The 12,031-nt window shown below is 40.6% G+C and overlaps 1 protein-coding gene across 1 annotated transcript in view; it reads right to left on the bottom strand.

Annotated features, from left to right (window-relative positions):
• Positions 1 to 2,498: 2,498 nt before the first annotated feature.
• LOC117300075 overlaps positions 2,499 to 12,031 on the bottom strand; it is a 32,506-nt gene continuing 22,973 nt past the window's right edge. Inside the window, exons 2-5 of the mRNA XM_033783754.1 lie at positions 9,481 to 9,709; positions 7,820 to 8,085; positions 6,933 to 7,090; positions 2,499 to 5,772 (exon numbers count right to left, since the gene is read on the bottom strand). Coding sequence (XP_033639645.1) covers positions 4,888 to 5,772; positions 6,933 to 7,090; positions 7,820 to 8,085; positions 9,481 to 9,709 — 1,538 coding nt within the window. The 3' untranslated portion in view covers positions 2,499 to 4,887. The remainder of the gene's footprint in view (positions 5,773 to 6,932; positions 7,091 to 7,819; positions 8,086 to 9,480; positions 9,710 to 12,031) is intronic.

Genomic DNA, 12,031 nt, shown 5'->3' with positions numbered 1-12,031 from the left:
ATCGAAACTGACCACTATCAATTCAACAAACCACAGGGAAATCAAAACTCTCACTAGTAAATCACCATCAATCTCGTTGACCCACTTTTCAACCAAAATAAGGACTGTTGCAAATTGTCCTTTGTCTCAAGAACCCCCGGTGAATGGAACCGCCTACCAGTATGTATAATTAAGAGAAGCACCACCAATAGACTCATTCAAGACTAGGCTAGATACAAATATAAAAACAAAATCCTAAGTGGAGCTCACCACTAATTGTTGTCTACTTGCCACACCACATCTGCAACATATATATATTCCGTGAGAAATTTGTCGCAGTATTCGACAGATACAGAGCTCGATGGGTTATACACCAATGTCCGCCATGTTTGCTGATGTTTGTCTGTCATGTCTGTCCCTTCGGTCACTTACTCTATGGTCTGTCTTAATAAAAGGTGTACTGGAGTCCCGTTATAAAAGCATACTTAACACATTGTACTTGCCTGGCTGCCAGTAAATAAAACAGTCTGACCTTGGTAGGGTTTAAAACGACAAGTTACACAGAATCAATAGTTTAATGAATGGCTAGTTACGTAAATCAAAAAAAGAAGAAAAATCCGAATAATTTCTGCTGGTATGTGTGTACCTAATACAATGAGCAATAATGTTATTTCAAATTACGGTAATCAGCCAGATAATTATTGTTCTGTAATGATTTTAAAATGACTTTACGTTGGAATTGCATGTAAAGGCATGGAGGAATGATATATATAATCGATTTCAACTAACAGTGAAAAAAGGCTTTACTTACAATTGCAAAGTAGCATACCAACGGCTGTTTCATGCAAGAGATCAATATTTTCGTCTTAGCATGAAACGGCCGTGCAGGGTAGGTGAGCCGTCATTTATGATGTTCGTGCCACAGTGAGGTTACATAAATAAAGTTTGCCGATTTCACTAAACTCTACGCCATGGTTAAGTAAACGCTTCTCGGATACACATTTGGGGGGATATAAAGAGTGAAATATTTCTCAAAATGGATTTTCCAAAGCTGCTGTATTTCTTACCACGTACGTTTTTATTGACATTCATTTTCAATTCATAATACCAAAAGTATACAGACCCTCCGTTCCTACCCCGCCTCCAATGATCCACTCACTTGCATTACAATATGTTCTATTATTGTGAGTGAGTGCATTTTGTCCTAAAGGCAGTGGACACTATTGGTAAGTACTCAAAATAATTACTAGCATAAAACCTTACTTTGTAATGGGGAGAGATTGATAGTATATAGAACATTGTGAGAAACGGCTCCCTTTGAAGTAACGTAGTTTTCGAGAAAGAAGTAACCTTCCACGAACTTGATTTCGAGACATCAGATTTAAAATTTGAGGTCTCCCCGTCAAGCATTCTGTTAGCATACATTTTCGTGTGACAGGGGTGTTTTTTTTCTTCCATAGTTCGACCACTTCGACAACCAATCGAGCTGAAACTTTCACAGATTGGTATTTTATGCATATGTTGAGATAGACCAAGTGAGAAGGCTGGTCTTTGACATAACTACCAATAGTGCAAAACTAGTAAAGTCACGGTTTTTGACCACGGGGTGGATGGGGGGGGGGGGTCCTGTGATTTCTGAAGTCACTTAAACCATCTCTGTAATAACTCTTCTCTCAGCACAATAATTACTATTCATGTAATGATGAAATCATTTTTCTTTAATACTGACTTGACAGTGATGTCGTAACCATAGCAACATCAAGACAATTATGCGTAAAGATGAGGTATTTACAGCTGTATAATTATTCATACTTCAAAAAGAGTTGTATTTTGTAAGTTCCTGGCTTTTGACAAGTTAACATGTAGGCCTACCTGACATTGAATCCGAAGGTAAAACATACGATTTTATTTTATTGAATGATTTACATCTGTTTAAGTAGAGGTACACGTTTGGTCTAAAAACAAATACTAACTTAAAACCTGACTTGGTAACAAGCATTGGAGAGCTGTTGGTAGTATACAACATTGTGAGAAACGGCTTCCTCTGAAGATTTTGAGAAAGAGGTCGTTTCTCACTAAAATAATAAAAGACTTCTAGCCAGAAGACTTTTATTCATATCTGAAAGCACACAAATTCGTCCAACAAGGGTGTTTTTTCTCTCATCATTTTCTCGCAACTTCCATGACCAATTTAGCTCAAATGTTTACAGGTTTATTATTTTATGCTGATGTTGGAATACACCAAGTGAGAAGACTGGTCTTTGACAATATTACTAAACGTGTACCTTCCCTTTAAATTAATAACTCATTACTAAAAATTATGCCTACCAGAATACGACCAGTTAAAATACCATCGCACATTTTATAGTTATGACTGGTGTCCTGCTATTTTTTGCTCAGCATAAAATGTTTTAAGTACAAATTTCTGCTCTAAGGAGCTCTGTGAAATGGGAGACTTTCGGGACGCTAGGTGGCAGCAGACTTACCAGGTAAAATCCATTGTTCTCGGTAATACGCGCATGCTCAGAACAACGTAAACAATGCAATTTACTCGGTAAGTCTGCTGCCACCTAGCGTTCCAAAGTCTCCTATTGGGCCCTGTTTCACTTCATCACCCTATTTTGATCGCCTAGCTTAATTTGCTTGCCAAGCAGAAGTGAGCAACAACAACAAAACATTTTGTAAAAGTGTGATTCTCACCGCGTGTTCAAATCACCGATAGTAGGCGATGGGCATTGGTAGACATTTTTTGGTAGACTGCATTGTATATGAGTTTAGACATTTCAAATTGACTATTCAATCACCCAAATAACAGTTATCCTTCGTTCACTTAGTGAACATATAAACATGAAGTGCTTCGTCTGCATAGACCTTTTTTTTATTTCACTATTGGCCGCCACTTTTTTTATTGATTGCCCTGTACAGCAAAAGAAAAGTTACAGGTTGCTTGTCATAAAGTCCTTTTTTGATTAATAAATCATAACAACTTGTTTGTTTTAAGTATTTGTTTTAGGGTAGTAGGCAAAAATTGATGCAAACAACATCACTTAGGCCTTCTTATGTTTGCAGTGAAGGCTGCCCGTACAACGGGTAGGCAAAAACTCACGGCTGTGACGTTGCAAAAGAAAGGTCAATACTAAGACAAAGTTGTCCAGCTTCTGCAGTTCGATCATATTAAAAGAAGAACATTTAAATACGAACAATAACTCATAACCAAATTTAAATATCACACATAAACGGAAGTTCTAACAAATGAACAGATACTTGACAGATACTTTAACAGAAACTTAAGGAAACAATTTTAACGGGAATGCCATTTAAACTTGTTTATAATGTTTTTGCTTATCATTTAAAATGTAAATTTGATTTTTTTTTACACTTCTATTTTTTTCCGTTTTCATCGAACAAAAGATAAAGCCCAACTTCACGGTTTTTATCTTAAACTAGCTGCACTTCTGCCGTTGACGGCGTGATTAGTTTTGCGGGGCATTGCATTGTTTTACCTCTATGTTGCAACAAAGCGGCTATACAAAACGGAGCCCCCAAAAATGACGTAGTTTTTCTTATAAGTGATTACGTCACTGCATATTCTTTTGAGAATTTTTTTTGGGGGAAAACCACACGAGAACTGTTCTCAAAATTATTGTGTGTTTTTGGTAATTAAAATATCTGTTTCATATCATGTGAACTCAAGTTTCTTATTGACTGACGACATTTCAACTGAATTTTAGCAAAGATCACTTGGTCACATTTTCGTTCGATCTTATAATTTATTAGTAAAGTTATTGACATTCACCGTTACTATGTATATACTTGAATAATCATCATCATCAAGCAGCAGCTGAAACGACAGGTTTAATTACACATCAAATGACAATACAAAACATTTCGATGAGGAACAATCCAAAATAAGGCCTACCAACATTAAACATAATTACATTTATAAAACTAAGAATTGAAAACCTTAAAATGAAGGTATTATACAGGTTCGGTAGAGGATAAAATAGATAGTCTTCAATTCAATATCAGCTTATCAGTTACGTTTGTTAAGTTTCTTTTCTGGTTTTCAGATACTTTGTTTTCGACTATGACTTAAATTCACAGGAAAAAAATCTCACAGATAAATTGTACATGAACTTCATTTAGTCAGTAAGCTTTCAGACTCAAATTAAACATTTCATCCTTATTATCGATCCTGTATATAACCCCGACAAGTAAATAGGCACATTGACTAGGGTTGGAACACTCGCCATCTGTAATTTCACCTCAGCAGCATTGATTATCGCAATACAATCAATATCCACAAATCAATTGACATATAAGTCGATTTCGCGATATGAAATCATGTTACATTAGAACAATGTATAGACAGTGACCTCACAAACAAAGCAGTTACAACGACACTACTGACCTCATATTAATAACCGTTGCCTGAGTAGAATACACGTGACGTACTTTGACCAATGAGAGAAGCTCTCTACACAACATTACAAACTGAATCAGACAAGAAATTCTCTGAAATAATCCAAGGCAGTTTATGTTATTTAATACACCTTGTAAAATATATCTGACTGTTTTCACACTCATGCGTTCAGCCTACTGTAGCGATGTTTTCTTACTAGAACTGCACTGTCAGGCTTTGCGTAATACTCCGAGGCGCAGAGAAGCAACACCACAAAACAACCCTTCTTGGCTGGGGATCAACGCTGATCTTCTTGCGGCGTCTAGCCTAGCGTCATAAACACACAGCTCAGCTGGGTTTTGTGTCGACAATGTAGTAGTTGTCGAGCAGCTTTTGATCAATTTTGTATTCGAAGTCGCTCATGGGAACGTCGAGAACATATTTATTCTGTCACCGATACTCAAACTGATAATGGCAAGTCCGAGGAGCGGGCGGGCAGATTTCCTTCAGAGTGGGGTACCGGGAATCGGTGATTTGACCCCGGTCGAGTGAGAGGAATTCTTCTGGTCCGCCCTGCCGAAGCTTCCACCAGCACTGCTACTGTCGGTAACGTCAGAGTTTGTCGACATCGACATCGAGTCGAAATTGCTGAGTGACGTCGCCGTGCACCCGGAGAACTCATCCGCCGACTGAGGGCGCTCTGAGTGGTACTCGTGATTGTCCGGAATACTCTCGAAAATAGTGTTTGAGGTGTTGTCATAGTGGCCAGAATCATCGTGTCCCTCGTTCTCAAAAAGAGTCTGGTCTGTGCGGTTGTTTGTTCCGAGTCCGTCGTCCGAATCCACAGTGCTGAGCCGTCGGAGTTCCGGTGATCTTGTTGGGGACCCCATCGAGCCTCGACTGCCACACTCGTTGATGCAATCGTCGGAACCTTCGTCATCGTCCGAGAGATCCGTCCGGTCCGTGTCCGCGTTCTCGATCACCGAGCGGTCTTCGAGGGACAAACTGAGCATGGACAACCTCAGGCGGTTCGGAGTCGCAGAGAGTGCCCGTGCATCAACGCTCCCCGGATCCGCCTGGAACGCCAGGGCAGTCATGATCTTCTGGTCTGGTACAACACCCGAATCCTTCACCTCCTGCATCAGTGTTGAGGCGGGGATCAGATGGAATGCAATGGTGTCTACGAACGGAGCCATGGCGCCTTTGAGAGTCGTTCCGGGCGTGTTCCGGAAATGAAGCGTACTCCAGGCGAGGGCGGCATGGAACTTGGTCAGCTCGTCTGCCTGGAGCTCGTCACGTGATAAGATGAGACGGACCACGTGTTGGGGAAGTTTTAAAAATGCGGGAAAGCGAAGTACATCTTCACCGTTGTCGTCCACAAACTCCAACGCCTGTAAATTAAAACACAAAACATTTCTTCAATAATTTATTGAGTTAATCGCGTCAGAAATCTCACTTGAGATTGTCTGTAAGATGATGTGATCATTGTTATAATGTCACGAATCACGTATACACTGACAATGTCAGTTCTTATTATAATATCATGAAATTGAAAGAACCCAGACTGTATTTCCTTCCAGTCTAAGTTTCGCAGTAAGGCCGTTTTCAGATGCAATTGTGTCCGCCATGCAATACTGTCCGCTCCGGACACTTTTGCATATGCAATCGTGTCCGGGGCTATGCAAAAACCGTCCGGTGGACATGTACATGACTGTACAAGTTTGTGCGCGCATAAGCGAGCGTGCATGCACTGAACCTACATATTATATGCAGCATGAATATTCACGTATTTTATGGTTGCAGCGAATACCCGAACGGCCGAACACTTTCCCATGTCATTCATGACATGCACTTAGGTTGTAAAAAAAATGGCTAACGTGTTCCGTCGACCAAGGGCGTTTAATTAACTGCAAGGACGGTTTTGCACGGGGGCGGACACAACTGCATATGCAAATGTGTCCGGGCGGACACAATTGCATTATGCAGCAGCGTCCGGGCGGACACGATGGCATTATGAAAAACCGTCCGGCGGACATTATTGCATATGCAATAATGTCCTCCGGATAGTGTTGCATAGAGGACATAATTACATGCAACACCATGTCCAAATTGGCGGCTAGGAATACGGCTACGGCTACGTCTGGATCGCCCCGTCATTATGCATTGAAGTAAATGACGTCCTTAGTGTAGCCGTTAGCCATAGTCGGGGCCGCCAATGCAGACCAGGGCCCAATTTCATGGAGCTGCTAAGCACGATAATTTGCTTAGCATGAAATTTCTTCCTTGATAAAAACAGGATTACCAACTGAATTTCCATTTTGTTGCATTTCCTGGTATTCAGCTGTTGAATGCTTATCTTGAAAATCACGTAGAAATTTGGTTGGGAAATCCTGTTTTTATCAAGGCTAACATTTCATGCTAAGCAAATGTTTGTGCTTAGCAGTTCTATGAAATTGGGTTCTGGCCTTACATTGGACCGAATAGAAGTAAAACGCTTTAAGTACAACGTCAATAGTTAGAGTCGTCAGTGACGGTGATTTAGTTTTCGTACCCTTTGGACCAGCGATTTGGTTGCCTTGTACTGTATGTATTTCTCGGCGGAGGAGAGCAGAAGACACACGGTGCTCAGGTTCAAACAGACATGCATGTACTCGATACAGGCTCGCCTTAACTCGTCTAAGCCGTAGTGATCTGCCGCGTTCATAAGGCCTGCAAATCACCAACAAAATAAAATGGAAACAAATAAAGAATACAATAAACGTATGAAATAGGTAAGGTCTTTCATCAACGGACAGTTTTCTAAGCGAATTTATTTGAGGGTGAAAGCCCCTTTTACAAAATTTCAAGAAAATATAATTAGCAGTGTTGCTAAAAAAAAAAAAATAACTAAGGGTGTAAATGCCAACAATAGTCAATGGACTGTATTGTCGACCGTAGCAGACGAGCCTTCGAGGCTGGTAGGACCCAAATTAATAGAGCTGCTTAAGCAGACAATATTGCTTAGCAATTTGCCTCTAAGCGAACATGAGCAGGGGCCCAATTTAATTGCTCTGCTTACCGTAATCAAAGAATCGGTAGGGAACTCTGTGCTTTCGTTAAGCGTATTTCAAGGGTTAGAGGGGAATGTTGGCTTGTGAGCGTGCGTATACCCTAACGTATAGGTATTCTTTGCTTTACACAGCTAGCAACAATTCGGCGCTTGCACGTTAGCGAAGAATGGTGACCGTAAGCGCAGAATTCGGTGGTAAGCAGGGCCATGAAATTTGGCCTAGGAGACCAGTCGCAACTGTTTATGTAATTATGGCATTTCGGCTGGTTAGTCTAGTACTTTAGTAAGCATGGTTTTGTTGTGTTTACTTAATTTTAAGCTAGCTCTATAAAATTGGGCACAATGTCTTTTTGTCTTTATTTAACTAGTTTATTTCAGGGTAGACCAACCTAAGACTGTATCAGCATTCAGAACCACACAGCCCGTATGACAATACTCCACCAACTTGTAGAATACTGTCGGTTCAAATTCCTCAATAATGACCGTTCTTGGACACTTGGAGGCGCTGTTGACACCGTCCGGGTCGCCATTACTTTTCGACCGTGTGAGGAACGAGACGGTCTTCCGAGCGAAGCGGCTCTCCATGCTGTTGGCACGGCGTCGTGGACTGCTCGAGGGTGTGACTGTACCGGTGTATAGAAGCTTGTGGAACACCCTGAAAGAAAGGAACAAAAGGTGAGCTTAAAAATACTAATATTTAGACAACAAAATGTATCTTTTGAGAACTTTCCGTATCCTGCCACCGCTTTTCACTAATTTTTACAAAAAGGTATTGGACCTATCTCAATTTAAGAACGTTATTAATTATTTTACATAGCATGGAAACGAGGTGGCAGGACACAGAACTTTTCCATTTTTTCTTTGTGGTTGCAGGAAATTGTAAAAAATTCCTCTGTGCTACCAAAGTGGTCCGGTGGCATGCACTGCAGCAGTTGTTTTTGCCTTTATGTGTCAAGGTTTATTAAATTTGCCCGCTATGAATGAAGTTGCCGTGCGTTGCCTTTGTTCATTTTTAAACATTGAGAATTGACCTTTTCTCTGTGGTTTTATCAACGATGTTACGTAATGTTTACGTAACATTTATTGTACTGCAAGAATGTTCCAAACATTCGTTTTACTTGTACAACAAACTGCATCTTTGGTGAGGAATTCTTTTGCAGACGACACGTGTACATGTTTGTGTATAATTTTAAGTTTGCCGCTATGATGTTGCTGTGCGTTGCCAAGTTGTTTGTGTTTAAACATGATAATTTACCGTTGTTCTGTGGCTTCAACAAGTCAATGTAACCCAACGTTTACGTAACATTAGTCAACTTGTATCTAAACTCGTACTATTTCAAAGTAGTAAGTACTGCTGAGCCTTGTATCAGACTACGTCTGTAAGCCTATACAGGACATGGGGAAGCGTATAATGTCTATAGCTGTTTATATTGTTTTTCAATGTTGATGGTTTAGGTTGATTATACACCTTACAAATAAGGCAAACACTTAATATACACTTGCCACCCTTAAAAGGCATTTGTGTGCATAGAATGGATTTTGGTTTTTACCCCTTGATAAAAAATACTCGTCTTGTGGTATTTAGTAGCTGAAACGCTCATCATTGACAAAAGGAAACTAATGTGGATATTTTCATCACGGGTTCAGAACTCGCTCGTACTCGTACCTGAAGAGCCGAGTAGCATTTTCAAGCCCGACGTGACCCGAACTTTGACTGTTATTTTTGTTTTAATATTTCGACACTTTGTAACTCAAAGTGCCTGTTTCTCTCTGCCCTATACATTCTGCATAACAATGTTTTTGGTCTGTTTCATACAATATTATGAAATACTGAATGTTTTGAAGTCACTCTTTTATAAACCAGGTTATAAAAATAAAAATAAATGTTTTTAAAAGATCAAACTGAGTGACAGTACTTCAACAAATTAAACCCCCATGGAAAAAAATACTCGTCAAAAACGTTGCTCGTGCATGCCAACTATTGTTCATGTTCCCTTCACTAAAAAACAACAACAAAAAAACAACAGCAAAGTTGAACAAAAACAATTACCTGCTCCTTGCCGCCAAAATTGCTCTCACTGCGCAGACTGGTTCCCGCCTATCCCCAACTAAGAACGTCACATCGCACAGTTCGGGCATACGAGAGATGAATTTGAGGTCCTCGGCCAGACCAAGTTTGTTCTCGAAGAAGTTACGCGTTGCCATTCGGCCCAACGGACTGATGGGGGCGCTCTTCACGCTAAGTGTAGAGTCGGAGGTTTCTTCTTGCACGCTGTAAACTAAATGGAGAACGAGATACATTTATTACAGATTTTGAATTCAAAAATTTATTATTTTGTTCACACAAATATTAATATAAAAGCTTAGGTGTCTGTCAAAACTTCAAGGAAACCTGAAAGTGTGTTCGGAATTTCCAGCTAGATATGGTCCCAATTTCATAGAGCTTCTTCAGTACTCACAAAACAAAATCACAAAAATACTAAGTAGGGGTACCGGTCACAACAAGTTAAAAAGTGATAAATAATAAAAGTGGCAACTAGGCTGGTAACCTCTGATCACCTCTTTTTTAGTGCTTATTATGTTTGTCCTTTAGCAGCTCTAAGATCGGGCTACGCTCCCGGTTGTGTTTTATTCATAATTAACAGGGAATATGGTACGTGTAGCTACGGGGCGTGGTCGACCCTCGCCCAGCCTGATTAAGAAGTTTATTGTTACATCACCGAACTTTAATTTTTACCACCAATTACTTGTATTAAAACAAACTTCTTGTTGACAATGTCAAGCACTGTAGCTTGCAACAACAGCAACAGCTATAGTTTGTATGGGGAATTTCACAACAACTGTATTAAATTAATGCGCTTTACATAGTGCCCTTGTCACTGGGCCAACAGCATTCCTTTAATCTTTCTCAGCTCCCTGGGGAGTATACAGCCATGAGCTGCCGTGGCGCTCCGATGGCTTTTTCATACACAATATCAAACTGTACCCTTCCAGCTACCCATTTATACCCCGGATAAAGAGAAGCAATTACAGTAAAGCGTCTTGCTGCTCAACGACACAAGTGTAATGAGCGGGGTACAAACAATTCACAACAAGTTGATTTTTAAAAACCTGTTTTTACATCCTCCTACAAGTGCGCGATGTACCTGATCTTCAAAGAAGATATCCCCGAGAAACACAGTCCTAACATTCATATAACCCCCAAAATGTGTTTCATTCAAATCCAACTTGTGCTGACAATACAAACTTGTCTTCACATCTGCTACAAGTGCGCGAGGTCCTCTTCTTAAGATGTTCCCGAGACCCATAGGGATTCTTAACAAATAATTGTTCGACCCCGGGCGCAATATTCACCACACGGGAATCATCTCCCCCCCCCCCCCCCCACACACACGCAAACACATACATCGATGAAGGAGAATATCGGTCAAGTAGATTAAACTGACAGTCGAGCCGTAGCACGGTGTAACGCGATGCCAAGGATAGGCGATCCGAGACGTAATCGTTTTTAATACGGTAAGGAGGAGGGGGGGGGGGGACACACCATTTTATTCGGCTGGTTGTGGTTTGTTGATGACGCAAACAAATTGACTTGTCAGATCGAAGAAGGACTATAGTGTAATCAAATGATATTATGCGGTTCCAGTGCTTATGTGTTGAATGGAAACAAATTAGACACTCCCCGGAATTGGAGACTTTAGATCGCTAGGTGGTAGCAGAATTTACACGGTAAATTTACATTGCTTACGACATTCCATAGAGAAAAGCTCTATGGTCATTCTAAAAATGCTCACATTTCGGAAAACAATGGATTTACCAATGTGTACCCAAAAGTTTCCCATTGGACCCATGTCAACTGCACATTGCTCGCGCACTATCATTGATAGGCAAAACAAGTGCACGTATTTTGTTGTATGGGGTGTCTAATGGCATGACGCAATACGCGTTTGGGCGTCTGTCCGGTGCTCAACTCTTACGGCGTTTACCAACCGATTTGTTTTTTCTGTACATCGAAATCGTCACCGTCGTTATGCTTTTCAATGGGGAATTGTTTTCTTTCTACGATTAAAACAAGGGAATCCTTAAACAAAACAGGAACAGTTTTGAGGATGTCAATTCTATTTTACAGAGAAAAGAATGCCAACCGAAGGGGTCTGGTATCGTATGCATGTGTGAATGTAATTAGCCTAGTTCTTCATGGAAAAGACCATTGTGTTTACATATAAGAGATAGACAGAATCAATGATGAACAGACAATCGTTGAAAGACAAACAATCAATATCACATTATTGTGAAACTCATTGGTGCTAGCTCGATATGTGGCATAGTAGAGCCCATTGTGTATTCATTGGCTTTGGGAATCTCAGACATTCTTTCTGTACATACAGGACATGGGCCCAATTTCATGGCTCTGCTTACCGCCGAATTCTGCGCTTACGATCGCGATTCCCCGCTTACGTGCAAGCGCCGAATTTCTACGCTAGCCTTGTAAGCCTATAGTAACGTGAAGTACGCACGCGCAGAAGCCCAAATTCGCCGCGTACCCATGAAATACGCTTGCCGTAAGCACAGCATTCCCTGCTTCCGTAAGCGCCGATTCT

Source organism: Asterias rubens, chromosome 15 (assembly GCF_902459465.1).
Source record: "Asterias rubens chromosome 15, eAstRub1.3, whole genome shotgun sequence".
Taxonomy (NCBI): Eukaryota; Metazoa; Echinodermata; class Asteroidea; order Forcipulatida; family Asteriidae; genus Asterias; species Asterias rubens.
Note: the sequence above shows the minus strand (reverse complement) of the source record. Positions and strands in the feature narration are given on the sequence as shown.